Here is an 18,127-nt window from a genome sequence, read left to right on the forward strand (position 1 = left end):
CACACACTTATTCTATTTTTTGTAAACTTATGGTATATTAATATATACTCAAAGCTCATGTTTTATTTGTGAAAATGAGGAGTAATACTGGATATCTCATTTATTTTCTTCTTCATTTTCATATAATTCTCATATTTGGATAATTTAAGAGATAATTAAAATGAAATAAAATTGACTTCAATAGAAATAAAATTCAACTTATAAGTGAGATTTTAATTCTTACTAGTTATGAAGTATTTTGATTCCCTAGTGCAAATTATTTTTAAAAATTTTAAAAATTAAAGACAACTTTTGGATAAGTTGTCTTTAAAAATAATTTTTTTATTTTGCATTTGTAAAAACTAAATTACAAATTCAATTGATATAATATAAACTAACTTAATCATGTTTTATTAGAAACAAAAATAATTTTGTAATTCAAAATAAATAGTTTTTAACAAAACATTAATATTAATAATATAATAAAATCATAAACTATATATATATATTTATAAATATTATATTAACATCTTATAGAAGCATAATTGATTTATTTTATTAAAAATAAATAATAATAATAATTCAAAATTAATAATTTCTAATACTAGTTTATATAATTTTATATTTTTATAAATATTATAAAATTTTGGATATTAACATAATGAGCCAAATATTTCATTAGATGCATAAATTTATTAGTTAATCGCAAAGATGATATTCTAAATTTTTTATTTAATCTTTCATTAATTAATCAATTTTTTGAGTTTCAAATTATTTATAAAAATTATAAGATTTATTAAATAATTAAAAACATTAATTATGTCCATTATTTTTTATAGTGATTATATGTATTTTTGGAGTTTCAAATTATTTTTTAAAATTATTAATAAATTTAATATAAAGTCTCATTTGATTTGAAACTCATTTTCTTTGGTGAAAAAAGATCAAAAAATTAGTTATATATTTTACTTTGTTTTTAAAAATTATTTCTAAATAATAACAACCAAATAGTGCTAAAATAATTTTAAAATAATTTTGTTTTTTAATCATAAGCCCAAATAAGTTTTTATTATTTATTAAAAAGAACTCTCAAAGATTTTTTTAGGTGAAAAAAAATATATATATTATGTACAAATATTATTGTCAATTTATTGTTTTTCATTTTTATTCCCGTTATTACTTAACATTGAAATAAAAACAAACTATGAATTGCTTCAGCTAACATTCCTATATGCTTCTGTGAAACCAAGGTTTGGTTAATCTCGATTTTAATGATAACAAAACAGGGTTTAAAACTAATGATTATATTTCAAGTGTGATTAGGCAAGACGATTTTCAAAGTGGCAATCACAAAGACAAATCAAGTCAAGGAGAAATCATGAACAAAAAGACCACCTCAAAGAGAAGTGTTTTTCAAGACCCAAGCTTCATAAGATCTATTTGTAAATTTGTTTGTGTACTAGGATTTTCATGCATTATATTCTTTATTTATGCACTAAAATCATTCAATAGTTATTTTGTTTTAAATATTTTAAAATTCGATGATTTCATATTTTCAACTAAAACCTTATGTCAAATGTTTTTCAAACTTGTTTAAAAGGTTTTAAGTTGAAAAAGTTAGCTGTTGAGCCAAAAACGGTTCAACCGGTTGAACTGGATTAGGAACTGGTCGACCCTCAACTCAACCGGTCTAGGAATAAGTCGACCCACAGTTCAATCGGTCGACCGCCAACTCAACTTGTCGAGGGGTGCAAAAAACTTTCTTTCTTTTCCAGAATGGTTGTTCAACCGGATGATGAACCGGTTAAGGTCCAACGATCACCTGCCAAGTATTAAATACTAACGGCTAGTCAACCGGTTGACCTCCAACAATTAGTTTGACTTTTTTCCTCTATTAAAAGACTCAAAATCTTCATTGTTTACGAGCTTAACCTTCCCAAACATTTCTTGAATATATTTGAGCCTTGAAAGAGTGTTTTTTAGTGCATCATTGTTCTAAAACTTGCATATCTTTAGTGCATTATTCAATCCTAATTTTTTTTGTATCATTTGAGCTAAAAGTTTTTGTACTAGGATTTTGTGAGATTATTTATTTATAAATCTTTGAGAGGAAGATTCTCAAGTGTGGGGTATCACTTGAGAGGTTGTTCACGAGTGGGGTATCTCTTAAGGATTGTAAAGGGTGCTTGGAGTCAAAAGTCCAAGATGGTGGATTGGAACCATAATCCAATTGTATTGCTTAAAAGCTTGGTTTGGAAGCCTTGAACTAGTGGAACCTCAAACTTGGAATTGAAGCTGGAGGAGAGTGGATGTAGGCTGAATTGCGTCGAACCACTATAAAATCTTGTATTTGCATTTTCTTTTCTCTACTCTTTTACTTTATATGCAATTGTCTTTGTATTATTTTATTATATATTTTTATATAATAAAAATATATTATATATTTTTATATTTTTTATTTTTAATAAATCTTGAAGAGTATTATTGTGGTTTCCACGTGAAAATAATGGAGGAGAGCAATATGGAGCCCATATGGTAGACCAAATTAATGAATCCACGTGAAGTGTATAACCTGTACATGCATCATACTCCACAATAAATATTCAAAAGAAAAAAATCGTCCTATTATGAATTAAAAGTCGGGGGGGGGGGGGGGGGGGGACATTTTGTTATAACTTGTTTACCTTTTTATCCTTAGTTTATTTGAATATTTACTAAATTGCCATTCTACAACACCTAATTGACTCATTAAAAATAATATTACTATAATTTCAATTTCTTTTCCAATTTAGACACTTTTTGTTATGATGATATTTTATCATTGATTTTATATTATATATACCATATTATTATTTATTTTGTTTAATAATTATATCATTAGGAATGATATTTCTGTAATTTCAATCAACTTTAATCCTCTTTCTTATTTAAACGTTGTGATTATATTTTATCCTTATTTTATATATATATATATTATATTTAATCACTCCAACCATTTTTCCCCACGTAGACACCACTTCTCTATTACCAGTGCCACGTCAGTTGCACCTTTTTGCAAAATGATAAAAAAAATATGAAGCCAATTTTACATTAGTCGCCAAAATATAAAATTTCTCAAAGTTTTATCCTTCATTAAGACTTTTCACCCCTTATTCAAACTATACATGAAATCTCAATATTTTTTTTTTTCATAATATGTTTGGAGAGTGGAAATAGAGAAATTATAAGGTATAAACATACTTGTTTGGATAAAAAGGATATTTTTTATGTTAAAATAAAAGTAAAATTAATATTTATTAAATGCAAATATTAATAATTTTAAAATTAATATATACCAAATATATAAAATTTAGATATAAATTTTTTATAATGTTAAATTGTTATTTTTATTTTAAAAAAATATGTATCTGACATAATCAGAAGTGTAGGCACAAAAGAAATAACAATAAATTTATATTTAAAAGATAAAAATATAGATACAATCTTTTAAAATATTCTTTAGAACAAAGAATTAATTCTCTTATTCCATAGTACAACAAAACTAAGAAAATTCTTCCCAAATATTTTCTCCTTTTTTGTGTAAATAATTCATTTATTTATATAAATTTATGAATTAAAATAGATTAATTTCAAAATTAAAATAATTATTTGAATTTAAAATCATTTTTTAGTATTTCAAAATACACAATACCTAAAAGCTTCCCCACTCTTTTTTTGTTGAAAATAAAAAACCAAATGAGTCACAAAAGCTAAATTTTAAGACAAATTGGAATCATTAACTATTACTATTAACTATGAATTATGAATTCATGAACAACTCTTGAATTTGAATCTCAAATTGCATTTCCCTTATGACATAAGGACACGTGGAACAAATCTAGTTTATGAACAGACGGAATGATGATGAATATTATAAATTTATATAAAATATAAATTAAGACAAAATGGTTACCATACATTTTAGTGATCAAGATATATATATTTTTAGGTACATATATATTTTAGGTCTCCTTCAAAATAAATGTTGAAAATGATCGTTGAAAAAACCAAACTTCTATCGATTGGAAAGGATTCCATCACATTAATTCCAACAAGGGAGGTGTGTTCCTAAGGGATTACCTTCCATTTCACACCCTAAACAAAGCGAGGAATTTTGAGGGGCCACAAGTTCGACAGAACCTATCTAACGACATCATGGCCTACAATAATTACTTAGAGGGAAGTCGTTGCAATTAAGATACAACAACTACCATTTTAAGAGATTATCCCGATTTTGAAAAATGAATTGAAAAGGTTTGTCAAATACATAATTTTTATAAAAACACACACCCAAACATTAATCATTATGTGTTTTTAACTTTTTTTCAAAATCATTCTCAAATGAATTTTAAATATTAATATAAATCAATATAAAAATGTTATTGAGCTAGGACATATATGTTTTATATATATATATATATATATATATATATATATATATATATATAGATAAAATATCAAAATTAAAGCCATACCCTACTAATACATTTGAAGTCTATAAAAAATTCAAAGAGATTATATTAGTCATTTTTATTATTAAATAGTAGAGTAAAAGTTGTGTTTTTCAAGTGCTATTAAGTTAGTACTAATGAGAATTAATTTTAAATATAACTTTATATAAAATTGGGGCTCCTTTTCTTTAAAAAAAAAAAAAAGAAAATGAAAAAAAATACGAATAATGACCTTTAGTCATAGGGAAAGGACTAAAGATGTGACCATATCACCCCATTGCCTACTTTTTTTTTTTTCTTTTCTCTCTCTTTTCCCTTCACTTTTTCTATTCATTGCAATGTTTTCATTGTGATCCAAATGTCAATTTCTAGTACCAAACTGTTAGTGCATGCTACCTATATGTTCAATCTAATCATCATGTCTCCTCAGGACCTCAACTTCATACATCATATATAATGACAAGGGACCCTAATAAAATCTTACTACCAAACACTTTGCTCCCTTTGATTATTGATTAGTTGCAATATTTACATCTAAAATTCAAGTGAAAAAGAAAATATTGTATATATCTATATTTAATATTTTAATATTTTTTTCTTGATTTTTTCTTAATTATTACATATAAGAGTGAATATAATATTAAAAAAAATATCATAAGATATAAATATTTTTGTTTTATGAAATAATGGGTTGTGTGTGATTATTTTGAAATCACGGTTTTTTGTCTTTAAACGTGTTATACAAATATCGACATAACTTATGACAAATTAAGATCTCACAATTTTAATTCAAGTATCATTGTTTTCAAAGTTTATGGACTTAGTCAAAATATTGTGAATACAACCGTGATCAAACAATTTTGGAACTTGTATTTTGAAATATAGATCTTTTAAATGTGCAGTATATAAAGATTGATATAAGTTGTAATAAATAAAGATCTCACATCTAATCTAAATGTCTCTGTCTTTGAAAATTATTGGCTTAGTAAAAATATCATAGAGATCAACATGATAATTTTCAAGGGAGGAAATTTCCACCACCCGTGGTACTATTCCTTAACTAGGGTTTTGTGGATTGTGATCATTTGGGTTAAAATTTAAGCTACAAAATGCTAAATTTGGGCAGCCATGAGGTTTGTTAATTACTTTTTGTAAGTGATGTCACAAAAAGACGGGGAAACGACATGTATGATGGAAGAGCTTGTTTCACGTTTATAAAAATAGTACATTTGAAAATATGGAAAGAAACCCACTAGCAGGTTTGGGCCATTTTAGTGGAATATTAGGTAGGCCAATTTGAACCCCTTCTAGGAGACCTTTTTGACTGAAGAGATGGGACACAAGCATATGGTTCCTTGTTTTCCTCTTGATTTTTTCCTATTGGATGAGGCCTTTTTGTTAATCTTATGCAAATTGCTTAATGTGAAAGAGAGATTAGATTGATTTAATTAACACATTGATTCAATCATACTAGGGGGATTATTATTAAATTGAATATATTTTATTTTTATAAGTTTGATTTTGATTATGGGTTCATCCATGTTAACTTTTTCGGTTTAATGAAATGAATAACATTTGCATTTTTAGGTTAAATTTGAATAGGTTTAATTGATATAAATTAAAGTATCATTAAGACTTTATATTTAAGATAGAAGTTAAGAAAAGAAAAATTCTCTTAGGGGGTGTTATTTTATTTATATTTATTTTTACTAAAATTAATTTATTTTCTTACTTTAGTTAAAAAAAATTTACCTTTTTTTTCTTAATTTAAAATTTAGTTTTAAAATTATTGATTGGATATAAAAAATGTTAAAATATTTAACCTTTCTTAATACTAAAAGTGAATTATCAAAAGTATAGTGAATCTATTGATTTTTTTTTTCTTTTTATTTCTTAATACTTAATAAAATACAATATTAAAAAAATAACAATTTAATACTTAATTTTGTTAATGATTATTTTAATCTTAAGTTCTAATTAGATTTAAGTAAAATAAATAAATATCACTTTAATGTAAATGATGAGTTAATTAAATAATGTTATTGATGAATATAAAAAATGTTTGACTTATTTTTACTTTCTATTTGCAACTCTAAATCCATATCAAAACACTTACTATTTTTGGAAAAAAATTATTTTCTAAATCAATCACTAACTAAGAATCTTTTATTTAACTAACAAAGTAGCTCCAAAAGTTGGGAAATTAAATAAAAGATAAATATACTCAAATTAAATGTGAAAAATCAGTGGTGGGCTTATGATTTAAGAAGATACGATCCTCTGTGTGAAAGAGAAAGTATAAATTGAAATAGTAGAAAGCTAGTGGGTTGTCACCATTGAGATGTGAAGTGTGAATACAAGATTTAATGTGTGGAACAGGAGATAGACTGAGGAAAAATAAAGGCAATAATTGTCACATGTTTTAATATTTCTTTTTTTCTTGTTATCAACTAGTTGGATTGGATAGAGATCTCATCCAAAGTAAGACCAACAAGTTTTTATTGATTTTTTATTACAATATTTTAAAATTTTGAAGTTGATTTAGAAGACATCATCTACCATAGAATATTAGGTGTCTGTATCTTGATTTTATTCATTTTATTTTTTTTCATGTAGATCTTACTTTAATAGCTTATATATGTAATCTCATTTTATTGTATGTTTAAATAATTTAAATTTTAGATTTAAAGTTTAAAATTATGTAAGATTTTCCTTGGAAATGAATAATCAAAGTAAATAAAAATCAGAATAATTGAAATGAGAAAAAAAAAAAAAAAAAAACCTTGAATTAAAGAGGAAGTGAAGTTTGAAATTTACATAAATTATTTAATAATTATTATTTTATAAGTTAAGATATACATCAAGTTGTGAGTTAAATATGATGTGGCAACATTGGGAATAATTTATCCTTTTTTTTTTCTCATAAGTTGACAATGCTACTATTTAGAGTCTTAGATCTTTGTACTGCGCCAATCATGCAATGAGACAATTATTCCAAAAAATAATAAATTTTCAAATAAAAACCATTTAAATTAAATATGGAATATTTCAAAATCAAAAAATAAAAATGACTGAATATATATATATATATATATAATTTTAATTATATAATTATTGTGAGCTGGAAAATAGAGCAATTTATTAATGAAAGTGACATAATAGTTTTGAATATGAACATTCCTACTATTGTGATGGAGTGCTTCTTTTGAACTCTGTGGTAAGGTCTTGTACTGCGCCTAATAAAGACAAGACAACCCTCCCATAGTTGCCAAAAATATTTGAAAATGAGTATGAAATATGAAAACCCCAATAAATTCCTATTTCTATCCTATTCCAATATTTGCCAAAATAATATGATCGGGCTGTTTATCCATGATTAGTTTTTATGACGCTTTCGCCTATAACCCCGCCTTATCATACCTCTCAACCTTATGATACTTGCAACGAATGAGATCTAATTTGTCACCTTCCAAGATTAAGTTATAAATCAACATAATCTTCATAATCTTTAAACTAATTGAAACTTTGCCATCATTTTGTCATAATTTTCCCTCCCTCCTCCCAAATTCCCCCTTTTCATAAGATAATGTTTATAGGATCTTTATACGTGTACAGTAAGAAATTTAACAAGTAAGATCTTATTTTAATTTCTAAATCAATTGCAACAAGAAGTTTTCGTGTTCTCAATATATATGGCTCTTGTGCATTTTCTTTAAAGACGCAATTTACAAGCCAAATTGTGTTATACTACTTAAATCATCAAACCCAGACTCTTCTAGATCAAATTTGTAATCGACAAGTTATTTCATTCAAAGTATAAATCAAGTTGAACTCCTCTTTGTATTTGTAAAGTCTCTACAAAGAATGAATTGATATTTTTTTAACGGAGAGATCAACTATGCATGCCTCACGGTTTGGAGATGACTCATTTTTATAAAGTTAATATATTTATTGTTAATGTATTGTTAGTAAAACTAAAACCTTTCTATTTAAGAATACAAAATATTTTTATATGAATTTTGCTTAATTTGTTGAGGATTGTTTGATTATAAAACTAACTTTTATAAAATTATTAAATTTGATATATTTACCTTTAAATGTTAAGTAATGAGTTTACGAAATAGAAAGAAAAAAAATGTTTTATAAGTAGTTGTAAGTTTTGGCTAATGAAAGGCACAAAACTATTTTGAATACTAACATGATTAATCACTTAAATTAAATCAATAAATCAATGTCTTAAATACCTTTTTAAATTATCATAATTGTTTTGTTACATTTAATTAATATTTGAAATGACAAATTCATCATGATTTGTATGAGTTCACAAGGGTCGATATCCTCAAGTTTTACTAGTCGCAAACCTAATATTACGTTTGATTAACATTGGGTTGAACAAGTTTTGATGTATGCATATTGCCATGTGTCATTTAAGGATTAGTTGATTTGTCATTACATATAAAGTGGTAGAAAAACAAAATTAAATCATTGAATACAAATTTTGTGAAGAATCTTACAAATTTTTCCAATGATGCAAGCTTGGAAACACAACTAGATAGGCCATTTAACTTCATGGCCCATGTTAACAAGCTAAAGAAAACCATATACCCACCTACCAAATAATACCCCATGTAGATATGAGATTCATCATTGTAGGGTAGGAACTTATCGTAGATCTTTTTTGTTTGTTTAGCCACATTATTTGGAGATAGAAAAAATGTGGATTTTTTCAATATATATGCATGTATGTATATTTTTCCTAATTTATTTTTGTTGTGGTAATAATGAATTAAAGATTTATTTTTCCTAATTATTTGATTTGAAAATTAAGAAAATGTTACTTAAAAGTTATAACTTCCTCGATGAAAAAAAGAAAAATTATTATTACGATGAGTTTTTCAAAAATTGATGGACCAATGTCTTAAAGAAATGGACCAATGTCTTAAAGAAAGCAAGTTGAAACTTGCAAGAAACGAATATACATGAAACTTGTACTCATAATTGAATTTAAACCTAGTAACTTCAATTATTGATTTGATGGCACAAAAAATAAGTCCTCTAATGCTTTAAACAAATTAAAGAATAATAATAATAATTAAAAAAAATGAAAATTTCATATGTGCTTTGCCTAGACAATATAAATTCTATTGTTAATGAACCTATTAACTACATATTTGAGATTTTCCCTTTATGTTGATTCTTAGAAAATTTGAGGGGGAAAATGAAGAAAAGAAAATAAATAAGAAATTAGAAGGAAAAAAGTGATAAAAAAAATAAAAAATAAATTTAAATTAATAAATTATTTTCACATGTTTTTTCAAATCAATTTAACTTATTTCCTTTTCTATATAAAAATTAAATCATTTGAGCATGTATAAGTTTCTAATTAATTTTAATTATATTTGATTTTCTCTTAAATTTTCTTGATAAACCAAAAATTAAAAAAAAATTATTTTTTATAATAACTTTTTTCTTTTCTTAGCATTTTCCATAAACCAAACATGATTTAAGAGTATAAAATTTTTCTAACACAAATGGGTTAAAGGTGGCGCACAAACCAGCTGTCCAACTTAGGCTAGTAGCAGAGGGTAGGACCGTACGGACCACACTAAAACCCAAGGAATCAGACTTGGATTGCAGTGGACAGCTCGGCCCATATCGTTCATGTGGATAGCTCAGCCCAAATCATCATGCTTGGGTCAAATGAAATTTCTCACCATATGGCCATCCATTTTAGATCATCCGAGAAATAATAGTAATAATAATATCAAATACTAACATTACGTTTGGATCATTATTATTATTATTATTATTTTAAAAATAAAAGCTCGTATTTGCTCTTATATCAAAAGATTATTTGATTAAAATCATCCCAATTTTATTAATATGCCCTTTTCCATATTTAAACTTGAAAAATAATCAGTTTTATATATATATATATATACATATAAATGTCCTTCAACATTTGTATCATTTTCATATATATTTTGGAAGAATAGAGGGTGTTTTGGTTAGAAAAAAGGTTATTTTTTAGGCTTGAAAATGCTTTTTAAAATTTGAGGAAGTAAAAGATTTAACTTTCTCATAGTCTTAAAATATTGAAAAGTGCTTTTAAGAACATGAGATAATTTTTTATTTTTTACATAAAAGTTCTAATATTTTGTATAGGAAAATCTTCTATTCAAAATATTTAGGAGAATTATTCTTCATTTAATTTGTGGTAAGAAAAAACTGTTTTATAATATTTCTTAAAAGCAATCACAATTAATTGGAATTTGATGATATAAAAATTTTGTGATAGATGATAATCTACTCTTGGTAGTTCCTTCTAGCATGTAGGTTGAAGTAAAAAAATAAATAAATAAAAATAATAATAAAAAGATAAATTTTTTTCACATTTTCCTAATGAAAATACAAAGATTTTTTTTTCATTATTTTTAAAAAAGCCATTTTTCTTTCTTTTTTCTCCTTTGTATTTTTTTATTCCCTTTTTTTCATGATGCCCAACATAAGAAAATATTTTTTTAAGTATTTTTTTTTATCTTAATACCTTTATTGACTATAACCTAAGATTATGTTTGGTTCCCGAAAAATGCTAAGGAAATAAAAAAAAATACAAAGAAAAATTATTTTTTTTATATTTGGTTGTCCTATGAAAAACATTAAAGAAAATCAAATATAATTAAAACTAATTAAAATTTTATGTATTTTTAAATTATTTAATCTTTATATTGATGAGTTAAAATAAATAAAATGAGTTTGAAGTAATAAAAATAATAATTTATTAATTTTTAATCTATTTTTTTTATTTTTCTTCAACTTTTACTTCATATTTTCTTTACCTTACATTTTCTTTCAAATTTTATGCATTAAACGTAGCTAATGTCATGCAATTAGACACCTTGAGAAAAGTGTGGGAAATAAGCCTTTTTTTTTTCATTTTTTTTTTTAGTGCTCATATTCATCTTCCCAATCATTAGGGTTAGAGTATTGTTTCAGATATGTGGGCAGGTGTAAACTTGGCTCAGTGGGCTTCTAAATGTTCATTGGGAAACTTCTTGGGTTGGGTGTCCTACAAAGGTAGAGCTTTGGGCTTTGCCATTCATGCTGCTCCGATCATCTTTATGCGTTGTCATGTCATGCTTTTAGGGCCCTTATCATAATATTGTGTTCATAAAATTCATCATAAAGAAGTGTCATGCAAAAAATAAAAAAAAACATTTTGTTTCCAAATCTAAACTAGACTATGCTATATTGAATTTTTGTTAATGGTCAATTTTAATATAACAATAAATTTGATTCTTTTGAATGATAAACGAAACAATTCTAATTGCAAAGTAATTTAATTTGGTAGTAATCATGTTAATCAAATTCTCCTATAATAACATTTTTAATGAAGGCACCTTATAGCATTTTTAATGGTACATAAACATGTCAAAGAAGTGTGATATATTTTATATATGACTTTTAATGACACTATTGTCGTGAAATTGTTCAAATTACACAAACTAGCTACTAAGTTTGAGAGTATTACAATGCGAGAAGTTAGGTGATATTATCAACTCGAAATTCAATTTAAGGAAGAAGATGTTTGAATCTAAGGGAGTTAGAAAAATCTTTGTCAACTATTAGAGAGGAGAATAAAGACATTGACTTATTTGTGAGATATCTTCAAACCTATGAGAAGTTACATAATTCTAAGAGATGTAAGGTTTTAGTTATGAAAGCTTTTGTAAATGAAGGTAATACCCTTTGAATAATATTTAACTTTTGTTGAGCTTTCTTTATTTGCTAGAAGGATTACAAAATAATCACGCAAACTCACAAAAAATATATTGCAAAACCATACTAAAAAGAAAAAGATATAAAATTAAGCAAAAAGAAAATGAAAAAGATTCATTTAAGAAAAAGAAGGTAGGGTGCTTTGTCGTAAAGAAAAAGAAAAAGATCTAAATTAAGCAAAAAGGAAATGAACAAGATTCATGTAGGAATAAGAAAGTAGGGTGCTTTAACAGTGGAAAGTAAGTTGCATGGTTGTTAATTGTATTAGGCCTAAAAGAATATCAAGAAAGTTATGTAAATAGTTTGTAGTGATTTCAAGCCTGACAATTGTGAGTTAGACAACTCCTATGAGAATAAAGATAATAATGATCTTCTTAGTGAATTAAATCAAAATGGGAAAAGTGGTGACCATGCATTATACAAGTAACATTAACATATCAAAAATGAATAAAATGACATCAAAAAGTAAAAAGCTTTGTTATGTAATAGAAAATTTGATTTTTTTTTAATTCTTTACATTGAACATAATTTTGTAATCAATAAAAATAAAGTTATAACAATTAGAAATTTAAAAAAGAAAAAGAGAAATGACGTGACCAATATCGACGTATTTCAACTCAAGCCTAAAATATTGAATAAAATAATTAGTAAAAGGAACAAACATGACATAAGATATATTACAAAGTTGAGATTCCTATTAGTAGGAAATTACCCATCCTATTCTAGTAAGTGACAAACATGATATAAGATATATTACCAAGTAGGGATTCTTATTAATTAAAAAACAACTTTTGCCAAGGCAAAAAAGGTGTTTCATATGTAAAAAGATATTTGACATCACTTCTTTTTACACCGAAATAAGTTTAGACATGATAAAAGTAAGTTTGGACATTGATTTTTTTAATTTCATATTTTCACATTTAATTTTTTAAAATATAAAATTATATATAAATTAATAGGCTTCTAGCTAGAAATGGCAATGGGGTAGGTTCGGGACGGGTCGCCCCCATCCCAACCTCGTCCCGTTTATTAAAAACAATTCTCATCCCTGTCCTGCCCCGTTTAGCTTTTTTTTTTTTTAATTTTTTTTAAATTACTTTAAAAAATTTTAATTACATTAAAATAAATATATTTTATAAATAATAAAATTATTATATTTTTTATAACTTATTTTATTAAATTTTTTTTATTATTATCTATATATTAAAAATAATAAAATAAAATTTTAAATTAAATTTAATTTTAAAATTAATTTTATATATAAACAGGGTGGGATAGGGCAGGGCGGGATGAGGCAATACCCGAATCCGTCCCGGATTTAAAAAAAAAAATCTCATACCCGTCCCAAACCCGTTTATTAAATTTAAACCACGTCCCATTAGGGGTGGGGCGGGGCGGGTACCCGAAAAAACCTGTCACGCTGCCATCCTTACTTCTGGCTTCATTTCTTATTTAGGTTTTTAAAATTTGAATTATTTGATTAAAAGGATAAATGGAAACCTAATTTTTGAAATTCAATCATCTATCATTTTTTTATTTTAATAAAAATATCCTCATTATTTTTTTTATAAAAATAATATTTTATTTAAAAATTTATATATAAATACTTAAAATTATAAAAAAGACTTATGTAAAAAATTATTTACTTAAAAAAAAAAAACTCAAATTCACAATTTGGGATTATTTAATTCCCTCTAACCAAATAGTTCTTAAAAATTTCCGCGTTGTAACCTCGACTTCTTACTTCGCGTTTCCGCCTCATTAGCGTGCCAACGGAGACCTAACGGATGGTTCCGATGTCGCAGTGAATGGGACGGTATAAAGTAATGAAATTCTTTTGATGACGTGGTAATTTATGATTGGATGAGACTTTTTTGTGGAGTATAGTGGGAAAAAGTCTATTAGGAAAATCCATCCTTTTCTATCCCTCCATCACATAAAAGATATTGTACTAAGTGTGCAGCAAAATGGAATATGACCATCAAATAAAACAAAAAACTCATAGTGGAAATCTGACGTGGCATCTACAGATAGTATTCCCCTAGTGTCACCCACCCACAGGGAACGCGTAAAGTATGACCCGCTTCCAGCCTTCATTACCCGGTCACAGTTGGTCCACACCCTTTGCTATCCAAACCCAAGACCCACGCGCACCCCGGCCACTCCGCCATCTCAACCCTCCACGTCGTTCCTCAACGCTCGGTATCGGGCGTGGTGGACAAAGAATCTGAAGCCCAAAACACGCGTGGACCCACGTGAATTTGTGTTGAATTTGGGCTGCATTTGAGTTTCATTTAGCAGCTAGCTCCCTTTGAAGTTTGACTTTGACTGAGGAGAAACTGCGAAGAAGGAAAAGTCTCACCTTCCTCCCATCTTCTTCGCTCACCTCACCGCCTTTGGAGAAGAAATATAAATTCATGTGAACTCTTCTCCTTGGAATTCAACTTGAGTTTTCTCCATTTTTGTTATCTCTGCCAACTACTACTCTTTGAGGTACGTTCTTGTGAAGGAAAGTTCAGGTCTGTTTGGTTGCCGAGAAAGTCTAGAAACCAAACGGATTTTCAGTTTTTTTTTTTTCTTTTCTTTTCTTGTTTTTCGGGAAACCAAAGAGATTACAGCTAAGTTTTGATTCTGGGTGTCGTGGAATTAGTCGTTCAAGTTGAATTTTTCTCCTCTGGGCTACCAGTTCTGACCGATTATTGGGTTGCTTCTATTGTTGTTGTTGTTATTATTATTATTATTATTATTATTTTATTGTTTGAGTCGGTTAGACGATTCTAGAAATGTTGAATGGGAAGAGCAAACCCTTTAAATCCCAGAAACTTTTGAGTTTTGTTTTGTTTTTCGGTTGATGAGGAGAAGGGAAATCAATTTTGAATCTTAATATTTTATGTTGGTGTTTTCAAGATGAAAAGCTCACCTCTTGTAAGCAAATTGGAGGTATTAGGCTGGGTTGAGTGGTAGTCTTTATTTTCTCAGCTCGCAATTAATGGAGATGATAAGATTCGAAGTTTTGTTTCTTAGCAACCAAACAGAATTTATTTTATCTGAGCTCCAGTTACAGCCTACTGTTTGTTTGTTTATTTATTTGTTTTCATAGGCTGATCACAGTGCTGAATATGAATTTATTGTCTTGCAGGGTTACATGTGCAGTGGTTCAAAGAGTAAACTCTGCCCATTCAATATGGTGATGGAGGGAAAATCTCCAAACCAGGCAGATGGGATTTCCTCTAAATGCTCAGTTTTGCTTGAATTATCAGCTTCTGACGATCTCAAGAGCTTCAGATGCGAAGTAGAAGAGAAGGGCATGGAAGTTGACAAGCCAGGCTTTTGGTATGGAAGGAGACTTGGGTCGAAAAAGATGGGGTTCGAGGAGAGAACTCCTCTTTCAATTGCTGCCATGTTTGGCAGCACCGAGGTGTTGAAGTATATAATCGAAACCGGCAAGGTTGATGTCAACAGGGCTTGCGGTTCGGACCAGGTGACTGCCCTTCACTGCGCTGCCGCGGGTGGGTCGGTCTCTTCCCTTGAGGTTGTCAAGCTCTTGCTTGACGCTTCTGCAGATGCTAATTGTGTTGATTGTAATGGGAATAAGCCTGTGGATATGATTGCCCCTGCTTTGAAATCCTCCTGTAATTCAAGGAGGAGAGCTACGGAGATGTTGCTGAGAGGTGACCAGGTGATTGAGCTAGAGGAAGAACAGCAGCCATCCACAGCTCCACAGCTATCCAAAGAAGGAAGCGAGAAGAAAGAGTATCCTATCGATATATCGCTGCCGGACATAAACAATGGGATATATGGAACAGATGAGTTCAGGATGTATACTTTCAAGGTGAAGCCTTGCTCCAGGGCTTACTCCCATGACTGGACGGAGTGCCCATTTGTCCATCCAGGGGAGAACGCCAGGAGGAGAGACCCGAAGAAGTTCCCCTACAGCTGTGTTCCCTGCCCGGAGTACCGCAAGGGTTCTTGCCAGAAGGGGGATTCTTGTGAGTATGCTCATGGTGTGTTCGAGTGCTGGCTCCATCCCGCCCAGTACCGAACCCGGCTCTGCAAGGATGAAACTGGGTGTAGTAGGAAAGTTTGTTTCTTCGCCCACAGGCCTGAAGAATTGCGGCCTTTGTATGCTTCCACAGGCTCAGCCATGCCTTCACCAAGGTCTCTTTCAGCTTCTGCAGTGGACATGGCGACACTGAGTCCATTGACCCTTGGTTCATCTGCCTTGCTACTGCCGCCTACTTCGTCGTCTTTGCTGTTGCCTCCCACCTCAACACCGCCCATGTCTCCATCTGCGGTCTCTTCATCGCCGAAGAGCTCCGGTATGTGGCAGAACAAGGTTAACTTCACCCCACCTAGCCTGCAGCTACCGGGTAGCAGGCTGAAGTCTGCTTTGAGTGCTAGAGATTTGGAGTTGGAGTTGGAGCTGCTGGAGCTGGAAAGTCAGCTTACCCACAAGCAATTGATGGATGAGATGTCTAGTCTCTCCTCTCCATCCTGCTGGAATAAGGAATTCAGTAGGATCGGAGAACTGAAGCCTACTAATCTTGATGATATGTTTGGATCTTTTGATCCTTCGGTATTGTCTCAGTTGCAGGGACTCTCACTGAAAGCCACAACCCCCCAGCTGCAATCTCCTCAATTGCAATCCCCAACTGGGCTTCAGATGCGGCAGAACATGAACCAACAGCGGGCGAGCTACCCGACCAAGACCACTGTCACCTCCTCTCCAGTGAGGAAAACCTCCTCATATGGGTTTGATTCATCAGCTGCAGTAGCAGCAGCAGTGATGAATTCAAGGTCTTCTGCTTTCGCAAAGCGCAGCCAGAGCTTCATCGATAGGGGAGGTATGAGCCATCGCTCACCTGGGTTCACTGCAGCTTCTAATTCTGCAACCTTGATGTCATCCAATCTTTCTGACTGGAGCTCCCCTGATGGGAAACTGGATTGGGGCATTCAAGGAGATGAACTCAACAAGCTGAAGAAGTCTGCCTCTTTCGGATTCCGAACCAACAACACTGCAACAGCAACACAATCCATGATGGCCTCAACTGATGAACCAGATGTATCTTGGGTTAATTCCCTAGTCAAGGATGTTCCTGCTGTCTCATCTGGGCTGTTTGGTTCCCAGCAACGGCCATACGGCATTGGGGTTCATGAGAAGCTCCCTCCATGGGTGGAGCAAATGTACATAGAACAGGAGCAGATGGTGGCTTAAGCCAACATATCTGCTGCAACTATCCTCCATTATCATCCTGACAAGTTTGATATCTTCAGAATTCTTATAAGGTATTCAACATTTGTATGTAGCATTAGAGAAAGGGAAAAGGGTAGAAAAACAAACCGCAGAACAAGAAAGATTGATGGCTCTCAGCTCATGTAGGAATAGGATTATGATCAAGGGAAAGCCCAGATGAAGCAAAGAAGCAGAAAGGATTATTTTTCTTTTCTTTTCTTGTCTTTTTTATAAATATTTTTTCAATTTTTCTCCCTTCTGGGAGTTGTTTTATATATTTCTCAGTATCAAGAAGATAAGAGAGCCTGCTGGCTGAGAAGTGTAGCTATTCTATTTGTTGTATTCCATTAAAATGGACAATTGTATTTTCACTATATATGCTATTCTTTCTCAAAAACTTCTCATAGTCTGTTGATTCTTTTTTGTGTTTCTGCATTCAATCTATACCATCCCATTATCATTTAGAAAAGTAATGTTCAAGGATGTTGCAGAGGCAAGAAAAGCTCAGATCTCTTTCTTTCAGAACCTTATCTACTCTTCTATAGCAGATTCAATCCCTGGAAACATCTTATAGAAGATACAGCAGACATGCAGGCCTTTTTGCCTTCGCTCAAGTCTCAATACACTTGCTCGTCAAGCAAAGTGG

At 29.5% G+C, this 18,127-nt stretch overlaps 1 protein-coding gene across 2 annotated transcripts; it reads left to right on the forward strand.

Moving 5' to 3' along the window:
- The first annotated feature begins 14,588 nt into the window (after positions 1–14,588).
- On the forward strand, positions 14,589–17,878 carry LOC100246707 (zinc finger CCCH domain-containing protein 29). Of its 2 annotated transcripts, none has more exons than XM_002269394.4 (2): positions 14,589–14,741; positions 15,388–17,878. In XM_002269394.4, the coding sequence occupies exon 2, from the start codon at positions 15,394–15,396 to the stop codon at positions 17,461–17,463; it is 2,070 nt and encodes a 689-aa protein (XP_002269430.1). In that variant the 5' UTR covers positions 14,589–14,741; positions 15,388–15,393; the 3' UTR covers positions 17,464–17,878. The 2 variants fall into 2 exon arrangements, with proteins under 2 accessions (XP_002269430.1, XP_019079979.1); XM_019224434.2 differs by lacking the exon at positions 14,589–14,741 and adding an exon at positions 14,759–15,188.
- Positions 17,879–18,127: the final 249 nt, after the last annotated feature.

Source organism: Vitis vinifera, chromosome 13 (genome assembly GCF_030704535.1).
Source record: "Vitis vinifera cultivar Pinot Noir 40024 chromosome 13, ASM3070453v1".
NCBI classification, from domain to species: domain Eukaryota; kingdom Viridiplantae; phylum Streptophyta; class Magnoliopsida; order Vitales; family Vitaceae; genus Vitis; species Vitis vinifera.

Bases quoted from the DNA above. Each gene is read 5' to 3' on its own strand.
- LOC100246707 (XM_019224434.2), top strand. From the start codon at position 15,156: ATGAAAAGCTCACCTCTTGTAAGCAAATTGGAG. The intron at 15,189-15,387 runs GTATTAGGCTGG...ATTGTCTTGCAG, and splicing joins CTCTTGTAAGCAAATTGGAG to GGTTACATGTGCAGTGGTTC.